The 26600-nt window shown below is 44.9% G+C and overlaps 1 protein-coding gene across 4 annotated transcripts in view; it reads left to right on the plus strand.

Annotated features, from left to right (window-relative positions):
• Nucleotides 1-26600, plus strand: part of TRIO (trio Rho guanine nucleotide exchange factor) — a 332063-nt gene that overhangs the window by 142471 nt on the left and 162992 nt on the right. For all 4 annotated transcript variants that reach the window (XM_074356326.1, XM_074356339.1, XM_074356335.1 and 1 more), the window contains exons 8-9: nt 3360-3491; nt 13617-13847. In XM_074356326.1, coding sequence (XP_074212427.1) covers nt 3360-3491; nt 13617-13847 — 363 coding nt within the window. The remainder of the gene's footprint in view (nt 1-3359; nt 3492-13616; nt 13848-26600) is intronic.

Here is a 26600-nt window from a genome sequence, read left to right on the forward strand (position 1 = left end):
AAAGAAGAAATTATTAATGAAAACAGATGTAAGATACTTAGAGTGATCACTGCATATTTTGGTTCAGGTTGAACCTGTCTTCTCCAGGTTACTCTGCTGGAGTGGTCAGACCTGGATTCACAAGTGAAAAAGGCTTCACCCCTCCTGTAATTTTGCTGAGCAGAGAAGGGAGCTCTTCTCTTGTAAAGGAACGAGGAGAAGAGAGTGTGCTTATTAATATTCAGGGAGTAGAAATGATGAAATAAAAAGAAAAAATAGCATTGTTATTTCTTAGAAATGAAAGCAGAAGATGAGGAAATAAGAAATAAGAAAGGAAACTCTAAAGTTTGAATTCATATATAATATATGTATGTAATTCAACCAGTCTTAATTTTTCCAAAGAGGAGAAAAATCCCACTAATAAGTGTTTTAAACATTTACATTCTAGGAAGATTCGGTCCCTTTGTCTCCGAAATCAGACTAACCATCTGCGCTCAGCGGATGCTCCGTTGGGAGCTCCTGGTGGGTGTGAAACTCACTAGCTTGGAGGGTCCCAGCAGAGCGAGCCCGGGTGGCACCCCCACTCTCAGCACATGGAGAGTAGTGGAATAAATGCTTCTGAAAATAAGTCTGCTAATTAGTTATCCAGGCTGTCTTTTTAAAGCTTGTGTGTTAATCGCTCGCCCTGTCTTCTTGCCTCACTTTTGCAAACCGGTTGGCCCAGGCTCCTTTCCTCTTAGATTGAGCAGCACCCGAGTGACCATTCCGCTGTGAGCAGAATCCCCAGGTCTGAAGCCGGCTCCTAATCTGAATTGATGGGGAAGCCTCAGATTCCCTTGCACTCTTCTGCCTCTGCCCCCATTCTGGCCAGATGCTGTGTGTTCATGTATTTTGGTCTACATTTGAGCATGTAAAGCATCGGAGACTAAACCGGTGCCCTGGCCCGACGAGAGTTCAGCAGCCACCTCTGTCATCGTCCTCCCCAATGTGTCATGCTCTGTGCTCGACGTGTCCCCTGATGCTGCTACCCTAGCCTGTATTTGTCAAGATGGTGAGAGGTGTCTGTGTGGAGGGGGAGTGTAGCAGAGTGGCCGGACAGGTTTTTCAGCAGATACACCAGCTCCCCCCCACTGCATTCACAGTGCACACTATCATATTAAGAGGCTCTGGGAGATTCTGTTCTATACGTCCCTGTTGAGCTTTGACACCAAACTTGACCCCAGGATTCTTTTCCTTTGCAGAATGCCTGCTAACATCTTCTGTCTCCGCTCTCTGAATGGGGATTGCTGCCCTGGTGGCCTTGGCTTCAGATCCTCTGGGTGTTCAGCCTTTCAGGAAGCATTCAGGGCCCGGAGCTTGCCCTTTGGAGCAAGGATTGCCATCTCATAAATGAAAGACAAAAATTATGCTTGTGCCAAAGTCCCTGTAAAACCATGGCCAGGTTTATTTCTGTCCTTGGGATGCTTTAGCCCCGTGAGTTTACATGTGCAGAATCCTTTTTCCCACAAGATTTCCATTTTATAAGCCACCCTGCCCTGTGTTTTTAAAACCTACCTACATTTTTGCAGGTAAATATAATCACGACCTCTCAGGATACTTTGAGAAGTTATAAATAGGTTACTTTTACTACAGATATTCATAAAACTGCTTGATTGTTTCTTTACTGATTGCTTCAAGAATTGGGGTTGAATATATTGAGCAGTCATTTTGATGCAGTAATACATTAGTCTGACACATCTGCTTGTTGTGAAGTATTATACAACTAAAACCTCTTTTCATCGTGTTATTTCAGAAGCATTTTAACCTCTTCTTAACAGGTCGCAACTCTGTTTTGGGCGTTTTGCAGTGGCCAGTGAGCAGGAGATATTAATTGCTGGCTTGACCTGATTGATGATTTATTAATGATGGTGGTTAACCTCAGTCAATTCATGTTTGAAAAAGGTTTACAATAATTTAATAATCGGTGTTAAAGGCAATAATGGAAGAAGATAGAGTGAAACAGAGATCCAGAATACTTATAATCATCAACTTGACCTAACTGACATTTATTTATAGAACAACACCCAAGAAAGACTTAAAAATATGCTTAAGTAGTCATACATGATACATGCGGAGGGGGAGAGGTATAATTTTATTGGTACTTCCATTGCCTTGTTAGGGAGGCATGGTGGGGGGGAGGGTAACGAGGACACCGCTGTGCCTGCATCCGTTTAGTCCTGTTTGAAGTCATAAGAAACCACATGCTATCAGATGACACTCAATGCCGTGTGAATTGATTACGAGCCCTAAGATTTGTATAGAGATATTCTCTGAGCCAATACATTCATGATAAAGGGATTTTTACAGACAGTTATTACTCGGGTGACTGGTCTATCCTAGAGTGTCAAGAGAATCATAGCACATTTCTTCTCTGGCAGGTCAGTTACTCCATTTAAATAGTCACCCTCTGCATTCGGTGATAAGTAGAAAGACGGGGAAGACCTAGAGTAAGAGAGTGAAACCCAGGGAAGTGTGTCCATGTCTGTTTGACTTAACTGAGTTAACGTCTTTCACTGGGCCTTCTGCTTGCCTTGGACACTTACCTGTGATGGGTGCTCATAGGGTCTCCCTGGGAAATTTGGCAGTGATTTCTCAGCTATTAATGAATCCTGGGATGTGGGGGTGGCAGCGGAGAAAATTGAGGAGTGATTAGAACGGTGGCAGTGGCCCAGGACCACAGCCTGCAGCCCATACTCTTCTCATTTACAGGCAAAGTGAGACGACCCCAGTGACTCCCTGCCGCCCTCAGCCTCTGCGTCCTTCCAGTGGGCACAGCCGAGGGAGTTAGGCCCCCTTCACTCGGTCTCTTTTAATTCCTTTGTGCATTTGCTTTTGAAAAGGTAGAAAAATGGACCCCCTGCTCTTCCTGATGATAGGTAGATGATTTCAGGTGTCTGGACCCCCGCCGCCCCCCCCCCTTACCATTTTAATGTAAGAGGGAAGCAGGAGGGCCCCTTGCTGTGCAGCTGAGGATGAAGGCAGGTGGACATGCAGATTCAAAGGTGGGATGGGAGGATTAACCAGGATGCCCCACACAGCTAGCGAGGGGCAGAGGTGCTCCCAGGTGTGATGCAGGGTCCCCTGAGGCTGGCGTTTCAAATGCAGATTCCTGGGCCCAGCCCCCACCCTGCCAGAACCTCAGCTGGGGGTGAGGATGGGGCTCAGGGTCCAGGAATCTGGTCTGAGGACTCACATTAATGCCATTTGAGGTGGAGACTCAACCATGCTCTGCTGTTTGACACTCTCTCAACCACCCTTATTTCAACACCACGTTAAAAAATAGCCACTTATCAATGTCAATTACTGTTGATAGACATGATTTTTTTTTTTCACCTTCCAAGTATATGAGCAACGTGGACTCATGGTGCAAAGCGTGCGGCGAGGTGGACCTTCCCTCCGAGCTGCAGGATCTGGAGGACGCCATCCATCACCACCAGGGCATCTACGAGCACATCACCCTGGCTTACTCCGAGGTGCGTGGTCAGTTCTTCCAGTAGAAAGCAGCACTGTTTTTGTGTCGTAGCACCGAAAGCTGCAAAAAATTAAAAAACTAGAAAAGAACTTACAGGTTTCGAGTTAAAACTGCATTTTCCTGGTAACTTTTGAACTCGAGTGGGAGGGGAACGGGGGGAAGGATAGTAGGTGAAACGGGGTGGAGGCAGAAAGCAAACTTGTGACATTTGTGGATTTTCTTTAGAGTGCTTAGATTTCTATCTGTTAAAATGAATGAAATTTTAATCTTACCTACTTGTATTTAGGAAATACGTGTATTGTATGTTATTCAGTCCAGTCAAACCCAGTTTAATCTTCTTGAATGAAACCTCCTAGAAAAAAGGGAACCCGATGCAGCCTGTGTTCTGGGTAGCGAGGCACACACACACTGTTTCTTCAAGTGTGTTAAGCTGCTCGTGGTTTTAGGAATCTAAGTGGGGTGTTTTATTATTTTAGGGTAAATTAATTATTTAACGTATCCCTGCTTTATTTTCTGCCACCTTCTGTGCCAGGCTTTGTTGTAAGGATGGTATGTAATCACTTACTAAATGCCCCCAACGCTGACCCCTCTTACTGACCCCACTGTTATGAACGAGGTACCTCGGCACGGCAGTGACGTGACTTGGGCCAGGTCAGCAGCTGTAGGAGGTGGAGTGGGGATGGCAACCCAGGCAGGCTGCCTGTGTGCCTTATCACCTGCTAGATGCAGTGGTGACAAATACACATAGGTCCAGGCGTGACACTCTTGTCCACGTCATGGTCACCTGGCCCTTCAGACCAGTCTGCCTTGACGATGCTGGTTAAGTTCCTGGAGGTGAGTGTGGGTGGGTCGGAATTCTGTGCCTACATGCTTTCTGCATCTATAGTACTGTAGGCTGATATGAAAGATTACTGTCAGGCCTTGGTAAGAAAGTGTTTCAAACCACCTGGAAGAGGCCTGGGCACAGAGTAGGTAGGTGTTACTGTGCGGTCAGCCTTCCATACCCCTGGATTCTGCCTCCAGGGCCAACTGTGCTGCACCATTTTATATAAGGGATTTGAGCATCCACTGATTTTGGTATCCATGGGGGGTCCTAGAACCATTCTCCCTCATTACCAAGGGACAACTATATTTGAATACAAATATTTAAATCCAGCTCTTCCTTGATTTGAACCATAGCCACACTCGTCAAAGTTATTTGATCATTTGCTTTTCAATCTGGCCCATCCTGCTTCGCCAAACAGCTGCCACTCTCATGTCCTTGGACCTAGTCTCCTGACCCCTTTGTGTCCATGGGTGAACTGAACTATAGTACTTGTTACAGAATATGGTCAAACCTTCTGCGCATAAGAGTTGATATCTACATGTTTGTTTCTCTAGACACCTATTTGCTTAACAAGATCCCCCCCTACCATTTTTTTTTTTAATTGAAGTATAGTCAGCTTTTTAACATGACTTTATGTTGTCATGGAATTTAAAAAGTCGTCAGCTCTGTGTTGTGCTTCTGAATTTTGCACCCAGTGTTTATTAGCTAATTTGGTTATCTAGTTTATTAGGGACTACGTAAGTGGTAACTTTTTTAACAGTAAAAGTGAAAATTGAAGTGGTCTGTAATTTTTTATCATGTTGATTCATGAGGAATATGTGAGTTCCAGAAAACGTTACGTTCTTTGCCCTAGTGTTCTATCCCTGTGTGTCGTCCGATTTTGACGCAGAAAGTGGATGGATGACCCTGTTATCCATGGTGCAACCAGGCCTTCACTCATCTGCTTACTAGTGATTTTCTCGGGATCTGCTTTTTCATTGCAGTGGTAGGTTCCAGACCACTGTGGGATCCAACAGCTCACACGCAAGGTGATTGGCAGGATGGGGGACCTACCTCAGACTCAATCTGCCCTGACCGATATCATCCTCTGGCCTGGTGACCAGTCTGCCTGCTTGCCTGCACGTCTAGCCAAGTACAGAATTCTCTCCCTGTTTCTACTACCTTCTATAAAAATGGGGCATCTTGACACAGGAACTGAGGTTTACCTATGGTGCAGTTTCATTAGATTTTAAGATAGTAATAATAATTTAAAATAATTTGACGGCAAATAAATAACTTCCCAGGCTGAGGTCTTAAACCCTAATTTTTAGCCTAAGAACATGTTTGCAGCTGAGCTGTAGATTCAAGGAGACAGTGGTTAGAACTGGCTGAACAGAGAAGACTTCCAGTAGGTAAGAGTGAGGGTTTTTTTTTTTTTTTTTTTTGGCCTTTCAAATTATTTAAATTTCAAGATATTTTCAGGCCACAGAAAAGTGCGAGAGCAGAGAGTGTCCACATTCCCTTGAGCAGATTGCCCAGTTTTTAACATGTTCCTACATTTGCTCCGCCCTTTCCCCCATCTCTCTCTCCAGCCATCACATGACTATTTACACAACACAAGCATCCTACCGGCCGTCGGCCTCCTTCACGCTGGAACGTTCTTTAGTCTTTCTCTGCCTGGTGTCTTCGACAGTCTCAGAGACTACAGGCTTTCCGTTCTGTAGGATGACCCACGACCTCCCGGCCCATCCAATTTTCTAGGGCTGACTGGGGCCGTGGGTCCTGGGATGCTGCCCCTCCCACAACTGATGGTGTTAACCTAGGCCGCCTGGTGAAGTTGGTGTCTGTAAGATTTCTCCAGTGTAAAATCACCATGAAAATTTTGTCTTTGATGAGCATTTTGTGGGATGACGTACTGAAATAACACGATGTCTGTAACTCATCGGACTCCGCACGACCTTGGCGTCCACTGGTGATTCTTGCCACGTCAGCTTCACTGTGATGGCCGTCCGATCGTGGGCACTCATTTCCATCGTTCCTTCTATATTCATTAGGTGATCTGCTGTAAGGGGGAACTTTATTTCCTTTCTTCCCCATTTATTTATTAATTCTTAATTTCAGTATGAATTTATCAAACCTCATTATATTCAATGAGTTATAATCCAGTATTCTCTTTCGATGCCTAAATTGTCCACGTTCGGCCTGCAGGAGCCCCTTTCTGTGTTTTTTTGATCTGTCTGTATCATTTTTTGAGTATTACTTTCTAGCATAGCAGGATGTTCCCAGGCTCATCGTGTTCTTTCCCTGTCTCACCCCTGAGGTCAGCTGTCTCATGAAGAGGTTCTGGTTCCTTGTAGTGTTGGGTGGTATTTAGAAGCAAAGATCCAGGTATTCAAGGGTGCTCATTTGATTGTGGGGTGTTGAGCAGACAGTCAGGGAACGTGTACGTAGGTGCCGTCCATGCATCCGTCCGTCCACATTCATCTACAGCTGTGGCTGTGGCTGTGTCTGTGTCTGTGTCTGTTTTAAAACCACATGTGTCCATACTAACACTTCCATTTCTAATCCAGTATTAGCCTTCCCTTTCTATGTTGATGTATCCCCTCTTAAGACAACAAGAAACCTGGCTCCCTTTATACTCAGTATGTTAATTTATTCATTCAGTTAGTGCCTTTGCTCAACCTTCTCAATCTCCCAGCCATTCTCACTGGCCTCTCACCACCCGCAGTGCCCACTTCTTTAGAAAATCTGGCCTGGGGACACCTGTTTGGCACCTCCACCCTTCCACTGCCCCAGACTCCAAGCCCCATTTCCTCTGTGCCAGGAGGGGAGGGGAAGGAAGATGGGAAAGGAAGGGCCATTTTTGTCTTGTAAGTAATTTTTTTCTTTTCCTAAATGAGTGGTTTTCTAACTTGAGTTTGCTGGCTATAAGCGCACCTTCTCATACTCCACCCCCAGAGACAGAGAATCTTCGTTTTTAACGTGTTTCCCTAGTGATCCAGGACCCTGATGCCAGGGCTTTACAGCCCCCACACTGAGAGCCATTCCCTGCTGGGCTCTCAAGAGCTGTGTGCCTGCCCTGGGGGCGGGGAGGCGGGGACTCGGGCAGGCGTTTACCCCACGGAGCTGACTGCGCCCTGCTGTGCATGCCAGGCCTTTAGGAGGCAGACTGTTTATAAGCAGAGCCTGCGCTTCCTTTTTCTTTTTCTTTCACCTACTTTTCCTTTCCTTCCCTCCTCCCTCCCACCCTTCTTCCTTCTTTTCTTCCACAGTTTTTTTTCTTTAAGCCGTGTCTACAGTTTCTAGTCTCTGATGACAGAAGTTTGCAGTGGAAACCTTTCCAGCACCCTCTTTTTTCATGATGCAAACACCTGCTTTCTTGTGCTTTAATTAGACCTGTCCCATGTTCCTGTTTGTGTTTTAGCAACAGGAGCCTACCTGTGCCTTGTAAACACTTGCTTCAGCTTGCCGGGTCTGGGGCTAAGGCCGTGTGATGTAACGGACCACAGGAGAGCCAAGCCCTGGAAGCACCTGGCATCAGCTGTAAGTCCAGATGCAGCGAGGAGAGTAGTCATTTTCACCATTTTATTTTAAGCAAACGTATCAACTACTTTCTCAACAAACTAAATTCGTAGAAGTGATTTTTATTTCAGTACTCCCGTGCCACCCCATAAACCTCAACAACGGGTATTTTGAGTTGTGACAGGAGACCGTGTACCAAGTGTCCCCACACCTGCTGTGGTCTTGGCCGTGGCGGCCACAGGCGGCGGTTCCTGGGGCAGAGGAGGTGAGCCGCCCCGTCCGCCGGGGCCCGCCCTGATCCAGTGTAACTTCAGGGTTTTGTTTCTGCATCAATTTCTTGATTTACCAAATGTGCTGACTTACTGCACACTTCAGCGGGGCCTCGTGGAACTGACTGATTTGGTGCCTGCAAAGCTGGTCGAGCTCCTTTTAAAAATTTATTTTATTTTATTTTTTATTGAAGGGTGGTGGATTTACAATGCCGGGCTCCTTTTCAAAGGAGCTGTACAAGTGATGTTGGCGCAATGAGTGTTATTAGCTTATGAGAAAAGCAAAAAGCAAAATGAGTCACCTCAGTAATAAACATCCTAAAATCTTACCTGTGATGTATCACAGCCCACCCACCTTCTTTTGTGCAGCTCTACGAAGCGGTTGTTTGAAAGCCTCATTAAGCATTGCAGCATCGCTGTGGTACGCGGGTGCTGTTGTCAACATTTGAGCCAGCATCAGAGCCAACAGGCCACATGGCAGTCTCCCTCCTCACCCCCAGACTTGAGGCCTTGCAAGGGCTTGAAATATTGGAGCAAAAAACTTCAAGCCCACGTGGAACCTACAGAACACACGTGTTCTCTGCATCCAGGTGACCTCACTAATGGGGCCATGCCAGCAGTTTCCTGTTTTGGTCTTGTTTTGGTTTTCCTTGTCTGAGAGCCAGACATGGTTAGATTGGTCTGGTTTTGAGTAAGAAATCTAATAGCTGAGAGCAGTAAAAATAGGCTTTCAGAGCTCCATTTTAAGAGCTTCGCTGGAAGAAGAACCAGCTCAGAGGAAGCCCTGGCCTCTGAAGGCAAGGACCCCTGGGCTTGGGGAAGACACTGCCACCTGCATGTGGCCTTTCAGAAGGTCACTGTCCTGTGTTAGTGGCAGCAGCTTGTTTGAGGAGCTGTTTTAAGGCAGGCTGAAATTCCTGCTCAGAGACAGAGTGTGTCTGCCTCTCTGGCTGAGGAGTGTCAACCACACCTGTGTAGTAAGCTGGGTGCTAGCATGCTGACCCTTCATCGCTCTTTCCTGCTTTGTTAGAGCCTCGATTTGGAGAAGAGTTCCACGAGAGTGGGAGAGGGTGGTGGGGCTGTGGAACATTTCCAGACTTGGCATGGAGGTCTGTGCCCTGCAAAGGAATCAAAGCAGGTGATGCTGGTTTGAGCTGAATCAAGGAGTGTGGTTCATTTTCTAAAACTTCTGAAGAAGGATCACCCTTTCTTCATGATGTGCTTGCTTCCTGTAGTCATGTCTGGCCGTGCCTTTATGTAGTCTGCATTTTGCCTGTTTTGATCACACCTTGGGAACGCTGTCCTAGCACTGCACAGCACCACGCTGGGGCCCAGCTCACCCATCACAGGTCACACTTGCTTCTTGGATGGTGGTTTTTGCCACCTTGAGCAGTAATCTCCAGGTAACTGGTCTCTTTCTTTAGATCAGAGCAGCGTTCTGTGTGCAAGTGAAGAATATTCCTGCTAGAGACTCTAAGCTCTAATCTGATTTTCTGGTAGCCCCAAGTACTAGAAATAAGAATAGGCAAGCTTCTGTGAGGGTTGGCGGAACTGTTTTTAGGGTGGTACACAAGAATCCAAGTTACAGATCTTACTCACAGTTTTAATTAGCATTAAACACTCAGGAACCAGACCGTTGTTCTAGATTTTAAACAGCTAAGTTTCCTCTTAAATATTAGAAGCAAACGTACCTAGGATGTGGTAAAATTTTAAACTTCAGCCCCTTTTCTGGCTTTATTTGGTACTTGCATTTTTCGTAACTCATTTAGGTATTAGAGCGTGTTAGTTCATGTAAAAAATGCTACGCTTTATTAAATGTAACTTCCACTGCCCTTCAAGTTGCCAAGCACTGTATTCCAAGAACAAAGGGAAGACTGTGAAAAAATGAGCCCATTTGTTATGCTTAAAAATTAAAGCATGTAAGTCCTGCTTTTTGATAATAAAGGTTGACTTTTTTTTTTTTAACAGGTATTGTCCTTTGTGGGACAGGGTTTGACTGCCTGAAAGCTAAAAACACATTTTTAGACAAAGCATATAACTTAAGTAGATTAATTCACCTGGCTCTATAGTTAAGAAATCCAGAATGATACCGCATACCATAAACTTACATGTATTAATTGTTTTGGTACTTAAATTATATGTGAGTATTTTGGCTGCTGTTTTCAGTCTTTTCTTTCATTGATTTTCTGGTTATTCTTACCATTTAAAAGTCCTTATTTCTGTACAGTAGAGCAGTTCTTTTCATAAAATTCTAGCATATTTTTCCCCACATAGTACTACTGAACTTACAAAGACATTTTACTTACAGTTGTTAAAATATGTGGTATCCTATGTATGCTTAAATAATGCCTTTTTAAATTGGCAAATCTGTGAAAGCTACACTGAAATAAAGTAGAATTATATCTGAAAGCTTTACTGGAGAATTGCTGCACATGAACACGCATTTGGAGTTCCCATGGGGTCTAGTTTCAGTGCAGCAGGTGTCCTCTTACTCAGGATTTTTCTATCCACTTCTGGCACTGTCTCTACCACCAAATGACAGTATCAACTGTGGCACCGACAGAGATGGTTTCATCCCTGCTTATGAGTTCCCAGAAGGCAGAGCTCTGCTTAACGTGTTCTTTCATATTAAGATGATTGTGTGTTCATATGCTTGGTCATTCCCCATCACCCCTCCACCATGAGTAGGCATGTTGTTCTAAACCCAGTAATGATACCTGCTCTTGAGCTCTGTCAAACAGTTGCAAAGATACCCAAAGAAGATTAGTTGGAATGTTCTTGTTCAGATTGTTTACTCATTCTCAGTAGTAGAATATTAATTGTGTCACCTGGATGCCTCTGGAAACTTGGTGAGGGCTGGGAACCCATTTGTCACTTTGTTTTGTGGTTTAAGATCCAAAACAATGGCTTAAGATAAGAGGTTTGCTTTCTGCCAGTGCAGAAGTCCCAGGGCTTGCATTCCAGGCCTCTGTTAGGAAGAGGATCTCTGTATCCTTTGTCCTTTTGTTTTGCCTCTTGTAGCAGCTGGGCTGCCATCCTTAAGGCTGCCTTAAGGTCATCAGTAGCTGCTGAAGTTCCAGCCGTCTTTACCAGCTTCTTGGCACCAGGGAGAAGAAAAAAGGCAAGGGGACATGAGCAAATTCAGCCTCCTAAACAGCTTTCCTGGAAGCCCATTCAACATTTTTTACTTTTGTATGTCGGCCACGCCTATTTGTAAGCGAGGCTGGAAAATGTAGTTTGATGGCTGGGGTGTTGCTGTTTCTGACTGTAGGGGCTTGGCTGTCTCAAGGAGGGGCGAGTGGACTCTGGGGAGGCAGCTGTCAGTTTCTGCCACACCTCTGATGTATATCTTTCTGACACATGTTCACCAAGTCATATGCTCTAGCATATATTTCCTGACTGAGGCATAGTATAAAGGGTAAAACTTGGAGACAATGTTTGTAAGGAATTCTTTCTAGGCTCTGTACAGTGTGAAATGTGTGACTTTGAGTATTGGTTCTCAGTCCTAAGAAATGCTTCACCACCATTGTTTAACTGAAACTTCATGCTGCCTGCTGAAATAAACTGTATAGGTAGTAATCTATTGTCACAAAAATTTATGTGTATATACATAAATGACATATATGTTACCATATAAATTAGAGACAAAGGAAAGGTGATAATATGGTAAAATGTGTGTTTTAGTCTATAAATGCTGAGTATGTGCACAATATAAGAGAAAAACATTAGATATTCAGATACTGGTAGTTTATATAAAACCATTGTGCTATATTGATGACTCAGATACTGAGAATGGTATTATTGTGCTGATATTTTGAAATAGTAAGCAGCAGCTCCTGTAAAGTTCAGAAGAAAACCAAGTGCTGTCTTCCTTTGATTAACATGATAATTGCATTCCTGGAAAAATCAGTATATGTTAGAGGGGCAAAAAAAAAAAGGAAAAGAAAGAAGAATCATGGTTATATGTTAAATAAAGCCTAGCTCAGATAATTACAGAAAGCAGGACAATTCTTCATTTTGAGATAATATCCTGCCGCTGAATCTGTCACAATAAATCTCTTCCCCAGATCAGTCATTGTGCCTACCCTCCCCAAATCATTGTATCAAAAGTGCCCTTGCAAGTCTCCGTGACTCCGAGGGGCAGCTCCCTGCTTCAGAAGACCTGTGTCTCCACTGTGTGTGTGTACACGTGCCGGACCCAAACTCGGTGGCTCAGTCGGCTCCTTTGCTCCCGCCCTCTGTGGTTGTGTCAGCTTGGCTCGTTTCCACACCAGCCTTGCGATCTCCATGTATTTGGTCAATTCTAATCTCCGAAGGCTGGGAGCCAGCCTTCATAAGAAGTAGTCAGCACTTCCAGCAAAGGTCTCAGACTCAGATATTAGAAAACAAACCTGTTACCTGCCAGCACGACTTAAAGTTGTAAGAGGATTAAAGGAACAGGTTAGAAAACTCTACAGGCCTCTCGCTTGCCGCCAGTTTTTGGTTGCTAAAGGCTTCCCTTAGCCTGTCCCATTCACTCACTCCCCTCTTCCCCTGTCCTGGTGTCTTGCCTCTGAGCCCTGTTTGTGTCTGTTAGCTTGGCTCCTGGTTGCTCCTCCTTTCGGTAGAAACCCAAGGAGGCTTTCAGATTTGAAGTGTTTGAGCAGAGAGATCATGGTGATGATCAGCAGTCTGATCATATTATTTCTACCTCCTCTGGCAGAATCATTCAAAAGGTTTAAGAATCACTTAACTGTAAAAAATACATAATTCTTTTCTTTTCATATTCTACCCTCACCTTTTCTTCTTCTTCTTTTTTTTTTTGGTTAGTCTCAATACTTTAATTGTACTTGGATAGTTAACGGCTGTAATATAGCACTGCAATCTCCTTTGAAAACTGATGGCATTTAATTAAAATTACTTTTTGAAGTTAATGAACCAAATAAAATGGCACTTTTTAATTTTCTTTTTATTTTGTGAAGTAAAATTGCTATCCACCTATGTCAGAAAGTTAAAGTACACATTTTTTGCCTAGTGCTATATTACTGATTTTTTAAAGTGAGGTTTCAATATTCAGCATTAAATTTTCTCCATTGTGATGGTTGTGTTCTCTCTAACATATCTCAAGAAAATTATTTCTTTTAAATTTTAATTTGCAGATATCCCAGCAATGCGATTTTTATATCAGCTTATGCATCATTTAAAGCAAAATACTATGTATGTTTGTAAGGCTAGTGTCTACTACAGTGTTTTATACTAATGAATGTTTTTTTAAAATCTTAACTCAGCTCTACTGTATTTGGTTTCATGATATCATTAGATAGTTGATGGATGTGTTTTAAATTTTATTTTGCTCTTTTTAAAATACGCCTTTGAGTAAAACTAAAACTGTGGTTTACATTTGTGTGCAAGTGTGTGTGTATGTGAGCGTGTGTTGTCTGCACAAGTGTGTGCACACATGTTGGAGGCCAGGCTCTGCAGCACAGCCTGGGCAAAGCTGCAGATGGTGAATAATCGCTCGCTTACAGTCGCTCTTCTGTTTTGCGGGCAGGTGAGTCAGGATGGGAAGTCACTCCTTGACAAGCTCCAGCGGCCCCTGACTCCCGGCAGCTCCGATTCCCTCACGGCCTCTGCCAACTACTCCAAGGCCGTGCACCATGTCCTTGATGTCATCCACGAGGTGCTGCACCACCAGCGGCAGCTGGAAAACATCTGGCAGCACCGCAAGGTCCGGCTCCACCAGAGGCTGCAGCTGTGCGTTTTCCAGCAGGACGTTCAGCAGGTCAGTTTCACGGAGCCCTTTTCCTAGTCTGTGCTGATGAAAATGGATGGGAGAGAAGAAAACGCGCACAGACACACGCGCGCGTGCACACGTGTACACACACACACACCTTGTTCCTTACCACAAGGGAAAGCAGCATGTCGAGGACGTGTGTTCAGGCCGCTCTGCCACGTGCTCGTGCGTGCGGAACACAGGAGATGGTGCAGGGCCTAGACCAAGACTCAGTTTTGTTCCTGAAGCAGCTCATCCTCAGTTACATTTATTCATGAGAATAATGCCCGTGGCGCTTTTACCAGCGTGTTGCTACAGGTTAAGATTTGTCTGCTCTCTGATTACTTAGTAATAAGCTAATCACGCTTCTCTCCCACTTGGTGGAGAGTGTAGTCCGAGGTGCCCAGTGGTACTTAATGAATAGTTGTCTCATCAGTGAAAAGTGGACTTTAATGACCATTCATTGCTAAGCAGTCGACATCTTTGTTGTTGTTACAAACATAAGGGTCAGCCCAGTCCTCATACTGTTAATTTCCTTGTCATGAGATAAGGAAGCCTGCCCTGCTACCAGGGTTTTAAGGATTGCAGCTGTGGGCGCTGATAAGATATGATATATCTTTGGTAGTAAATAAGATAACAGTCCTGTCTTTGCCTCACAGTGGAGGGGAAAGCAAGGGTTTGAGTGAGGTGCCACTGGGGACGAGGGATTCTGGGTGTGAGGAAGACACGCAGGAGCTCCAGCGTAACACGCCCCAAGTACCGCCTGAAAATGAGGGGGTTTCTGCTGAAGGGGGTGCTGAGACCTGTCCTGATGACACGTAGATTCTCCGCCTGCACTGACCATCACTCCTCCTGTAATGTGAATCTGGTGACTTCCACATCCTTTTAATTGCTCTATAGTTTTTGATTTTCATACAGTATGCTTTGATTCTGCTGATGGTTTGGGAGTTCTCTGAAGGCTTCATGTACAAAGTGCCTCAGGAATGATCATTTTAGTTTTTGTTTATTATTTATTTTTAATTTTTTACTTTTATTGAAGTACAGTAAATTTATAATGTGTTAATTTGTGGGGTACAACATAGTGATTCAGTTATACATATACATATTCTTTTTCATCATAGACCATTACAAGGTATTAAATATAGTTCCCTGTGCTGTACAGTAGGGCCTTGTTTATCTATTTTATATATAGCAGTATTTACAAATCCCAAACTCCCAATTTATCCCTTCCCACCCCTTTCCCCCTGGTAACTGTAAGTTTATTTTCTGTGACTTTGAGTCTCTCTTTCTTTTGTAAAGAAGTTCATTTGTGTCCCCCCCCCCCCTTTTTTTTTTAAGATTCCACATGTAAGTGATGTTATATGGTATTTTTCTTTCTCTTTCTGGCTGGCTTCACTTAGTATGACAATCTCTAGGTCCATCCTGTTGCTGCAAATGGCATTTCATTCTTTTTTATGAGTAGTATTCCATTGTTTACATAGACCACAACTTCTTTATTGGCAATCTGTTGATGAACATTTAGGTTACTTCCATGTACTGGCTGTTGTCAATAGCGCTGCTGTGAACATTGGGGTGCATGTCAGGAACGATCATTTTGATGCCCTGCATTCTTCTTCAGAATGTTGTTTTAGTCACAGAAAGGAATTGCCAGGGAAGGGGTCTAGATGGAGGAGTCAAAGCCTGGGTGTTACTGTGAGAAATGAAATCGTGAGGTTGGAAGCACCAATATTAGTGGGTTTTTTTAGTTGTCCAAAAACGGTCGCAAACTGTAAATTTTAATAGTTTAAATGTGCTTATTAAAGGATTTTCCCACCTATTTCCGTATCCCTTGGGTCCGCTGTTCACTCTGTGTGCTTGAGGGCCAGCGTACTTCCTGGACCTGCGTCTGGAGTAGCAGCCGGGGCTACCCCCCACCTCCTTGGGGCGCCACGTCGCATGAGATTAAGCCACTGGGCTGCTCATATCAGGAAAGGAAGCCTTGGGGAATAGGCTGATGAGTCTAACCATCTAGTTTGGTACCAGGTACTCACTGTGCTTGAATTTGAAAACAGCAAACATTAATTTTTATATGTAGAAAGGTAATTATGATAATTACGAGATCAGTTCTTTAAGCAGCTGTTTTTCCCTCAAGAACAAGAACAGGGTTGGATGTCAGCAGGAGAAAGTGTTTTGCACCCTCTGGCCCTATTAACATTCCACAGAAGCAGTGATTGCTCTTTAAGTGAAGCGTTTTGTCGATTAAATGATCGGGAATGGTTTGGACGTGTTGTGCAAACAGGAAATTGCTATGTCGGCTGGACTTGTGAAGCAAGGAGCAGAGTTGATAAGATTAAGCAAAGCAAACACTTTACCTCAGAGGAGCCCGTAGGATGTCAAAATCGAGCATGTGTTTCTGAAACTCAAATTAATTCACACAGAGAAAAATTTTGCCATCTTGAGCATCGAGCAGGAAAGGTAAGCTGAGGATAAATGAAGGAAAGACCTTGTCAGCGTAGTTAGTAGAAGATAAACTTGTAAAGACAAAAACAATCAAAAATCCACAAAAACATAGCTAATTAGAGATACCACATGTGGTTTTTGTTTGGGTCATGGAAAGGCATCTGTAGTACCAAGGGCAAAGAAAAGCAACTTACCACACAAGAAATACGGACACTTTTGTGAAGACAGCCTCTAAGAAGAGTACGCGCTTGTCTGTGGAAGAGAAGATGTGAGACCAGCGTGTGCCCCAAGGAAGGGAGCCCTGGGCGATGCACGGGGAGTTTGATTTTTAAAATATGCCTAATTTTGGTTTAGCGATTAGGTTTTTCTTCCCCCCTTAACAAGCAAAGGCAGTTTCCCAATTTCTATATGGACAGTGTTTCGGGTGGGAGTCGTGCTGTGGTGTAGGGTCATAGCGCTGACCGTGGGTCCAGATCACAGGATGGGGAGGCAGGCGGTAAAGACGTGCCCACATACACTTGCTAGCTGCTGAGCAACATTACCTGCTGTCATCCTTAGCTTCAAAATAAAATTAATACCATTTGTTCTATTTCTTGATGGTCAAATAATATACATATTCCAGTTGCCTGCTGTTTACTGTTAGGGCAAGCCTCAGTGGGCATTTCGTTGAATTAATGAGTGAGTAGCTGTATTCCTGCCAGGCGGAGTTTTTCAGTTTAGGGTGTGCTTTAGTTGACTCTAACTACATAGTTTATTTTTGCTGCACTCGTTCAAGTGGGAGGAGAGTCTGGACGAAGTCCACAGCAGGCTGCCGTCAGACTCGTCCTCCCACTCGCTGGCGTGTCTGCCCACCTCTTGGGCTGGTGGGGCTTAGTCACCCCAACACGTCCAGTGAGGTCAGTGGGCCCTGGAAATCTGCTTTCCAGAAGTAGGCTTTCTCCCTTAGACAGGGAGACCTTCTCCTAAACAGAAGCCCCCCGCCGCCCACTGCAGCCCTTTGAATGTGTGAGCATCACACCTGCTGAGTTACCTCTTGGAAAAACTCCCTTCAGGTTGGTATTGGGCCATTAAGATTAAAAAAATGGTCGAGCAAGGCTGGCCCACTCTAGATTCTTCTTGTCCACACTTCATTCTTTATACAAAACACCTGAACTGAACGTGTGATATTCTGAGAGGTACAGAGATAAATGTGTTGACTAGCTCAAAGTTCCTTTTCTCAAGGAATTGTAATCTTGTGAGAGTCGATGGTTTAATAGTCAAATACGTTAGACCACAGCACGCTGAGATTCATGGATGCTGTTGATTGTCGCAGGGTGTCGTTTTGCCAGGATGTGAATTTGACTGTTAAGGTGGGACCAAGTGAAGGAGTGGATAAAGCTTGCCACCCTTGTCCCTGCTGTCCACCCACCTCACACGTGCATTTGGGTGGGACACATCTGGGCTGTGATGACTTGTGCACTTGTCGGGTTCCAGGGAGCTTCGTCTGTGTTCTCAAGCATCAGGGGTGCCGTGTATCAGGAAGACAAAGGCTTCTGTAACGGGTGCAAGTGACAGTTGCTGGGGCAGCGGGAAGGCCTCCAGGGGAGGCGCGGGGTTTGGGCTGGTCCTCGACAGGTGGGCAGAAGTCTGGAGGCTGAGGACTGGGCAGCAGGGGTTGCCAGGACAGCAGAGACATTAAAGGGTGGGCCTGCCTGAGAACAGCAGGTGGCCAGGGTGGGCAGAACAGGAGGCGAGGAGGCCGAGCTGGGCAGGTGTGGAAAGGTGACCCCGTGTCACAGGCTCGGGAGTTGTTTCCAAAGCTTTGGGACACCATCGAGGGGACATTGTGAACCCGAGTGCTGTGCGTGGGTGCAGGCCTGCAGGGACTGCGTGGCTGTGAGGATTGAGGGCAGGGACATCCGCGTGGCAGCGGGCTCCCCTCGGTGCTCGTGGGTACTCGCTAGTGGGCAAGTTAGGGGTCTCTCTTCTCTTGGTGCCCACAGCCACCCTGCAGAGTGGTTAATGCAGTTCTCCACTTTGAGATCAAACCCTGAAGGACCACGTGCCGTGCATTTGAGTTGATGCTGTGGGAGTGGATGGCGAATGCTGCGTGCGGTGGAAAGGTGGCTCTGGTTGTGGGGTGACAAGTGCAGCACGAGAGTGACACTTCAGGCGAGGAGACGGGCTCAGTCCCCCTCATGGACCTCTGTGCCATCGGGGGGGGGTGTCTAGGGAACAGAAGTGAAGGTCTGCAGGGCAGCAGTCTGTGTTAACCTCTGGTGTTCCCCAAGTGTCTGGGATAGTAGATCCTTGATCCTTGGTGTCTGTGGACTGAATGAATGAAGAAAGTTAAGGAATTCCCTAATTCTGCTAATTAAAGATAATTTGGGGCGAAAGTCTCTTCGTGAATTCTGGAGTGGGGAGGGCTGGCCTCACGTGGGAATCGCGTCATCTAACCAGGAGATCTTCATGCAGGAACCAGGAGCTTTGACTGATGTTAGGGAGCCAGGGGTGGCCCAGAAGGAGATGGTAATTTCAGTGCATGGGAATTGTGCAAGTGTGTGAGATCCTTAAAATAGTAAAGATTTTGACCACTTGAACAGAAAGAGACGGGTTTCAGGTCCACAGAGAAGCTGTTTCACAGTTCTGCCGTGGGGCCTCGGCTTCTGGCCTCCTGCCAGTAAGAGTCACCTCCCCGCGGTGTTTGACCCAGCAGCCCCGTCCACCCTGAACCCAGCTCTTACGTGAAGGTTCCTGAACCTCGTTTGTTCTGTGCTCGTTAGCTTAAGGCAGAAGGACGGATTTTTCTCGTCCCACTCATCAGGGTCACTGTACAGGCCTCGCTGTGTAACCCTCTCCTGCTTACATTCCCACGCTCACGGTCCTGGTTGTGCCTCCCGGTAAGAACGGTTAGATGATTGCCGTCCTTTCTGAGAGCTTCTCATTTGGAATTAGGGAGAACTGGAGGGCGAGTGGTTAGGGGTTGGGAACCTGCACATTTATTTTTAGTTTACATATATGTACTAATTATTGTTTCTAAAAACAGATTAGATCTTTAGCTTTTTAAACTTACATAGTTATCAAAGGAATAAAGCCAACCACAAAATAAGAATCAACAGAATGTGGTAATCCAATCATAAAGCAGGTAGAGGCTGGCCGCTGATCTTCCTGGTGGGTTTGGGGCCAGCTTTCCTTACCTTTTGTCACAGGAACAGAGACTGTCAGAGTAACCTTAGTAACCACAGCTTGGGAGGAGCTGACAGTTCAATGGTGAGGATGAAAGACTGGGGAAATGGACGGATCTCTTCCCTACAGCGGATGTGGTACTGGGATGTGGGTATGTGAGCTGGCGCTGTGAGCCAGCGGGGCAGGAGCTCAGGGGACTGGGGTCAATCAGAAGTGAGCAGGGAGCTGAGGTCATCAAGCCCACAGGGACACACGCACTGAGGAGCCGGGATGCCCAGGAGCGGGCGGAACCATGAACAAAATCCAGGCAGTCTGGGATGCCCTACTGTTGACTGCCAGCCCATTGCCAGGGTCCCCTAAGAAGACAGCGCCCAGTGACTAGCTGGACAGGGGAGACCGCACATGTGCACGTGTGTGTATGTTTGTGTGTTTCTGTCATGCAATAACTAGACGTAAGCTAAATATAACATCTGGACTCGTTTCCCAGATAACATCTTAGACATATTAAGGTTTTTCTTGGACAGTTTTGGACTATTTTATATTTATTTACAAACCAAGAATGGGAAAAATAATTTTTTTAAGTTTAGAAAATTGTGAAAAGGATTAACTCCTGTTGGTAGATTGCTGGTTTGGTTGGCATTTGAAGGGCATATCCAAGGTGAGACTATATGAATTATAACCTGCCTGTCTTCTGTCTTCCCTCCCTCCCGTCCTAAACTTCTTTGTTTTCCTTAAGAAATTTAATGTACTTAGGTAATTAAAACTAGGGTAATATCAGGAGAACTGATTTATATTTTTTTAGAAGGTACACAGATGGATGGATAGATGAGGTACAGGTTTAGAAGCCGCCAGCCTCTTCGTGAGCCCTTCTTCACTGATTTCACCTGTACTCCCTCCTGGCCAAGGAAGGATGCACCTGCCCCTGACCTTTCACGTGCTCTCATGTGGGCTGAGCAGAAGTGGCTCTTGTAAAGCAGGGAGTTTGGTTCTGTATCACGTGTTTGTGTAAACTGACTGAGGTTTTTTGTTCTTGTTTTAAATAGTTTCTTTTTCCCAAGTGAGCATTAGGCTTAGTATACATTGGAGTGTACTAGAAGCATTTTTAAAAAGGTATTTCTGTACTAAGAATGATTGTAGTTTTAGAATAAGCATCATTCTAATTTCAAAATACAGCGATTGAAGATATGGAGAGTTCTGGGCTCCACTGGAGAGATTAAAGAAGTGTGTGTCAGGGGAGATAATCATTGTTGTCAGGCAGCTGCGAATGCTGGACCTAGAAAGTTCCTCCTTCTTCCCTCAGTCCCCACGAGCCCACAGATGCATGTTGAATTTTGTGTTGGTTTCATTTCACTGTAAATGTCATGCCATGCACATCACAGAATTTAGAGCTAGAGGCCCTGGTGATCATGTCAGGCCAAGCCCTTCATTTTCCAGGTTAAAAAAAAATCTAGCCTCGAAAAAGTTGAGTGACTTGGCAGAAGCTGCAGGAAGCCTAGAGGTTTAACTGCTTCACTGCCTGTGACCTGAGGAGGATGCTTCACTTCTGAGCTAATCAAAGAGTGAGGCTGACATCTTCCTTAAGGCAGACTATTTAAGTGGGGCTTCTCAGGCTGGGGGAAGGGGCTTCCGTGGAAGCTGCAGTGCCCATCACTGCGGCTGCTAAGGAGATTTTTGTTATTTCTTCCCATTCACTGTTGACATTCACCTTAGGAGTGGATGAGGGAATGTAAGGGAGAGGGCGCTGATTTCTGGTCCTGGCATCTCTTCACCGCTGCCACCGCCTCCTTGTCTATGAGCAGCTGAGGGGATAGCTGGGCCCCCACTGGATGAGGAAGAGCATGATTGGTTTCAGGAGTAAAATGCACTCTAAGCATTAGGAAAAAGTCTCAGGCAGGCTAAGGTAGCGTGAGTATGTGGATTCCTTCATTTCTGATTTTTAACTTTGTGTTTAAATGTCCTTAACAGCATAATACTGGATATCCATCTTAGGCATTGCTGAGTCCCAGCCTCTAGTAAAAGGCACATTGTCTAAGAGCAGACCTCCTTTTTGATCTCCCATGTAAGTTTAGCAAATTTCAAGTGATGTCCCTTAGTTGTTCAGTCATTCTTTGTTATAATCACCAAAATACCATTCATTGGTTTGATAATCAGAGAAACTCTGTCTCAGTGCATTTTTCAGGAGCACTTATTTAAAAGCAGAACTAGAAACACAGTACGTCCATTTCTAGATTGGCATCCACAATGGTTTAAATAACAGCCACCGAGTTGAACAAGGAAGAAACTAAGTGAAACTAGGTTAATGTGGGTTTCATAGGGAAGGTAGGGTAAGGCAGGGGGAAAATTCGTATTTTGCATCTGGAAAATCTGATTTTATATAAAAAAGAACAAATTCAGAATATTTTAGAATTACCTTATTTTTCATTTGCTTCATCTAATTGTTTTTTAAACTAAGCACAGAATCAGAAAAGCTAGTTGTTTTATTTCTTGTGCTTGAAATATGACTGAGAGGGAGGGGACTCTCATTATTACGACTGGAAACACTTACTCCCTGTGCTTTGTCTCTTGAACATAGTAGCTAAAATGGACAGATGGCTGTGTGTTTTCCCTGAATGTTCTCTGCTTTCAGAGTTCCCAGGAAAAAGAGACCAGCTCAATGTGCTCTTGGTGGGTTTACGTCAGAGGACTTGTGTCGTTTTCATAAACAGTCAATCCTAGTGCTGGAACTCCATACAATACTACAGTCCGTGCTGTGACACAGTGTGATGGTGGATAAAGGCATGTGTTTGGAGTTGAGAAGTTCTGCATTTGAATCTTTTTTCTAGGTGTTCTTTCTTGGGCACTTAACTTTTCTGAGCCTCCATTTCTTGCTCAATAGAGATAATAATAAAAATTTTCATTCTTTTTTCTACTTTCTTGGGGAGAAATGTTTTTTGGAATTAAGAATTTGTCAAAGTTGAGAAAGATAACAGAGCAGATGCACTGTGATATGTAATACTGTAGGGGGATCTGAGAGCCGCCCCCCCCCCCCCCCAACGATCAAGTGCATGGAGATTTCTGCAGCCAGATGTACAGGAACTCACACTAAAGGGATCGATAAAGACTATTAATAGCCTCAGGTCAGGTCTTTACTGCCAATTAATTTTTGTGACCAAGTCTTGAAAAAATATTTGGAATTTCAGAGCTGTTTTAGCTTTTTGTGAAAAAGCAGTTATGAACCTGTATTGCGCTCCCAAGCACAGCACAGAATGATCTCTCAGTAAGTGATGCTGGAGATAGTGACGTGGTCCATGGTGGTGTTCTAGTACATACTTGAAGTAAACAGCTGTGTATTTTCAAGGAAAAATGTCATTATGTTGTTCTGTACATTGTGTGTTGCTGAAATGGAGGTCCTTGAGAATGAGTCTCCCATTTGACTAGGGTTTAGTATTTAGTCATAAGTTCTTAAATAGTGATTACTTAGAAATATTAATCCACAAAACATAGTGAAAATTAGGTAGTGGGGGCTGATGACAGAAAATTACTTTAGAGACAGGTTGCACGGGATGGCCAGGCCCTTCCTCGTGATGGAGGTGGAAGGCGCCAGTGGCCAGTTCCTGAGGTGTTTGGTCCTGGTGTGGTTGTGTGTGCTGGCTCACCTACCCCCCGTTTTGCTGTCTGTCATAATAGTGTCACTTCATCAGGGTGTTTTATGCAATAGCCTCAACTGTTCTGAAGCAGAAACAGCTCTTTCCTTCCAGACCTCCGCGTGCTGCCTGTATGCCTGTCGTGCCTGGTGAGGAAGAGAGGCCACGTAGACTGGAGGTTCAGAGGATGGACCTTGCTTCCGGGCCCAGGTCCACAGACTGGCTCTTCTCCATGGTGGCCGAGGGTCCTTGGCCCTGTGTCTTCATCTATGGCCCAGGGTCATGATGCGGCCCCCAGCCCAGCTCTCTGTGAGGACTGATGCTGTAGGTCCTAGCCTGCCTCAGTGGCCAGGGCTCAGGCAGACTGCAGTTTCCAGTGAAGAAATGAGCAGATCAGACATGCCATCATCATGCTCACTCTTGCAATTACGTGACAAATGGGGAGTGAAACTCAACAACCTGTGAGGTTTCCTGACATTTTGCCTTAGCTGCTGAGATGGTTATCTGTGTTTAAAGTGTTGGTGGCTCGCTTTGGAATGACCTTGATCTTGGGGCAATCTTGGTGCCCATTAGAAGGCGCTGGTGTACAGAGGACCAGGCTTGTCTCACTTCCTCTGAGCAGGGAGGAGGTGACGTTGGCCCTCCAGCCCTGCTCCTGCCTGACAACCAGGTAGCCTGCGGGGAGGACCGGCTTTTGCCCTTCTCCTCGAGCCAGCAGCAGAGCAGCAGGTCCTGGGCTGGCCTGGTTGTTCTGTGGCTGGAGGTCACAAGGCAGGGAGGTGACAGCTGCCACCACCGCTGAGGTCGGGAGGGGGCCAGCCGGACTAGCTGGATGGAGCCCCTGATGTGCAGATATTTTTCTGTTCTAAATGGAAAGAGTCCACAAGCTTGCCTTTCAAATGCTCCTTGGACAGGTGTAGTCGTTCAGGATTCCTTGGCAGTCGGGGGAATGTTCTCAGACTTAAGAGAAGCAGAAGCCTCGTGGGCAAGTTTGGTTTTGAATATGAGCTCGATTTCATAATTGTCTGCTACTGTTTTTAAACAGCGCTTGGAATTTGTACACTCTTCTTTGAACTACTTTCTTGTTTGTTGAGATTTCACCTGGTATTTACAATTCTGTCTAAAGGAACCACTAATAAAACAAAAATCGTAACCCTTTTGTAACCCTCAGTGGTTGGTTCATAATAGCTTTTATTTCTTCTGCTTCCTGAAGCACTTTTCTTAGGCTTAAAAAACAAAGTTTTATTTTTTCAGAAAGACTGTATTTTGCTTCCTCTAGCACTTTCTACCAAATAGTGTTTACTTTTTACTTTTTGAAGTTGTGCCCTTACTTCAAGGCTGTATTGAGACTTGAAGGAGACGTGAGGGCAAGTATCAGTAATCACTATCAGTAGTCATCAGGTTTGCTGTTTACCAAACCTTGTTTTTTTTCTTTTTAAGGTATTGTTGAGGAATATATAGAATATGCTATCGTTGTAGTTAAAAGGAGGTCTCCCAGCCCCTTCACGCAGATCTGATAGCATACGTGTAACTTAGACACCTCTCAGCTCTTTTCAGGCTTAATGTAGTTGGTCCTTGTCTTCCGCCTGGTACTGGCCTCCTGCCTGGAGGCACATTCGGTTAACTATCCATTCTTCGAAGTTGAGACATCTTAAAGCTGTCATTAGGCATTTCTCTAGAAGTGAAACGGGACCTGTGTTTTATAATAGGCACTAAGAGACTGGCCCACAAACAGCTCAGCAGTTGGATGTCAGCCTAGATGTCAGGTGGTGAATGTGATTATTTACTAATGGTAGTATGGAAGATCTCTCTTTCTCTCTTTTTAATCTCAAGAAAGAAAAATAATGTACTAAATGCACTGGTTAAAAAGCAATGGAATAGCCATAACCTGTGCTGTCAAAGCACTTAATGTTAGATGGAAGTCCCCATGGGTTATGGTTTATGGATGAGGGGTCATGGGTGGGGGCTGTGGTTTATGGGTGAGGGGTTATGATTTATGGGTGGGGTTGGCTCACATGCTGTACTCACCATGTGGGGACAGTAAGGTGCTTAATGTAGATTTCATTGAAAACTCACAGCCCTCCACCATTATTGTCACCACTGAGCAGGTAGGAAGCTGCAGCTCAGAAAGGATGCTGGATGTCTGTGGTGCAGGGGGCTAGAAATGAAGGGTTAACGAGGGAGTTTTTGGGAGGACTGGGAGGCTGAGGTGACTGACAATACACATGGATCTAGTAGGAATTACTCTGTGACCCCGGCTGACTAGCAGAATGGCAGTGTGACCCCAGGTGACTAGCAGAGTGGTGGTGGTGACAGAGCGATTCAGAGATGAACTGTAGGAATAAGGTAAACGTATACCTTTAGCCTGAACACCCGCCCAGGGCCAGACTTCTATACCTGCCCGACCCTCCCACATGTGCACACATGTGCACACACTCACACACACCTCTGCTCATGCTACAGGGGTGTTTACAGAGGATTCCCAGAGATTTAGTCAGGTTCGCGAGCCACTTTATTTAAATATGCTGCTAACTTTGCTAAACCCTGTGGAAAAAGGACCCTCTGGAGCAGAGGGGGACAAATTGAGGTGGACAGCAGGCTCTGGCCCTACCAGCTGCCTCTTTTTTCCCTGGATATCTGTCAGCACAGCTGATCTCTCTGCAGTGCGGGTAACAGAGGGCACAGGATCCTTTTTGTAGCGATGAACCTCACATTAAGGCCCCTTTTGTTTATTTTTTTTTTTAACTGAAATAGTTGACAGGCAATATTATGTTACTGTCAGATGTACTAAATAGTGATTTGACATTTGCATATGTTATGAAATGATCACCATGACAAATTTAGTATCCATCTGTCCCCATACAAAGTTACTACTATGTTCACCATGCTGTAAGTTACACCCCCCACCCTGAGGCCTCTGTGATTTTGCTGTTAGTGGAGCGCTGTGACTGGTCCACTTCCAGGCTGCCCTCTAGACCACGGTCCTAGCTGTAAGGCCTCAGTGGGTTCTTTAGTCCAGGATCGGTTTGCTCGGTAGGCTTAGTTACCATGGTTACTAATTACAGAGTGCGAGGCAGCCTTCAGTACTTCGCAGCACATTAACGAATGTCTTCAGATACTTAACATACATCTTCAGATACTTAAATAATTTCTTTTAGTGTAAGTTTTATCTACAGATGTCACTGGCTTAGTTTTTTGCTGTTACCTACTCTCCAGCAGAAAGAGACAAAATGTATGTTTGATGTAGTGTAAATATTTTGTTTGATGTTGTCAGTGCTTTGCGATTTCTCAAGTAAAATAGCCAATGAACTGCTTAGTCCCACTATGAACTTAAAAACATCAGGTCACCCTACTTTACTTTTACTCTTTTTCTTTAGTAGATTTCAACTAACAAGAACTTGTAAGTAATTAAATTCATGGAATGTTTAGCTTTCACAACAGCTTGGTTTGTAGAATAAATTATCCTTAAAGACATAGACAGAGGCATTTAAGTGTTTTGTTTTCTTGGGTTTTACTTATATGTTTTGAATCTTAT

The sequence above is a fragment of the Camelus bactrianus genome, chromosome 3 (assembly GCF_048773025.1).
Source record: "Camelus bactrianus isolate YW-2024 breed Bactrian camel chromosome 3, ASM4877302v1, whole genome shotgun sequence".
NCBI lineage: Eukaryota > Metazoa > Chordata > Mammalia > Artiodactyla > Camelidae > Camelus > Camelus bactrianus.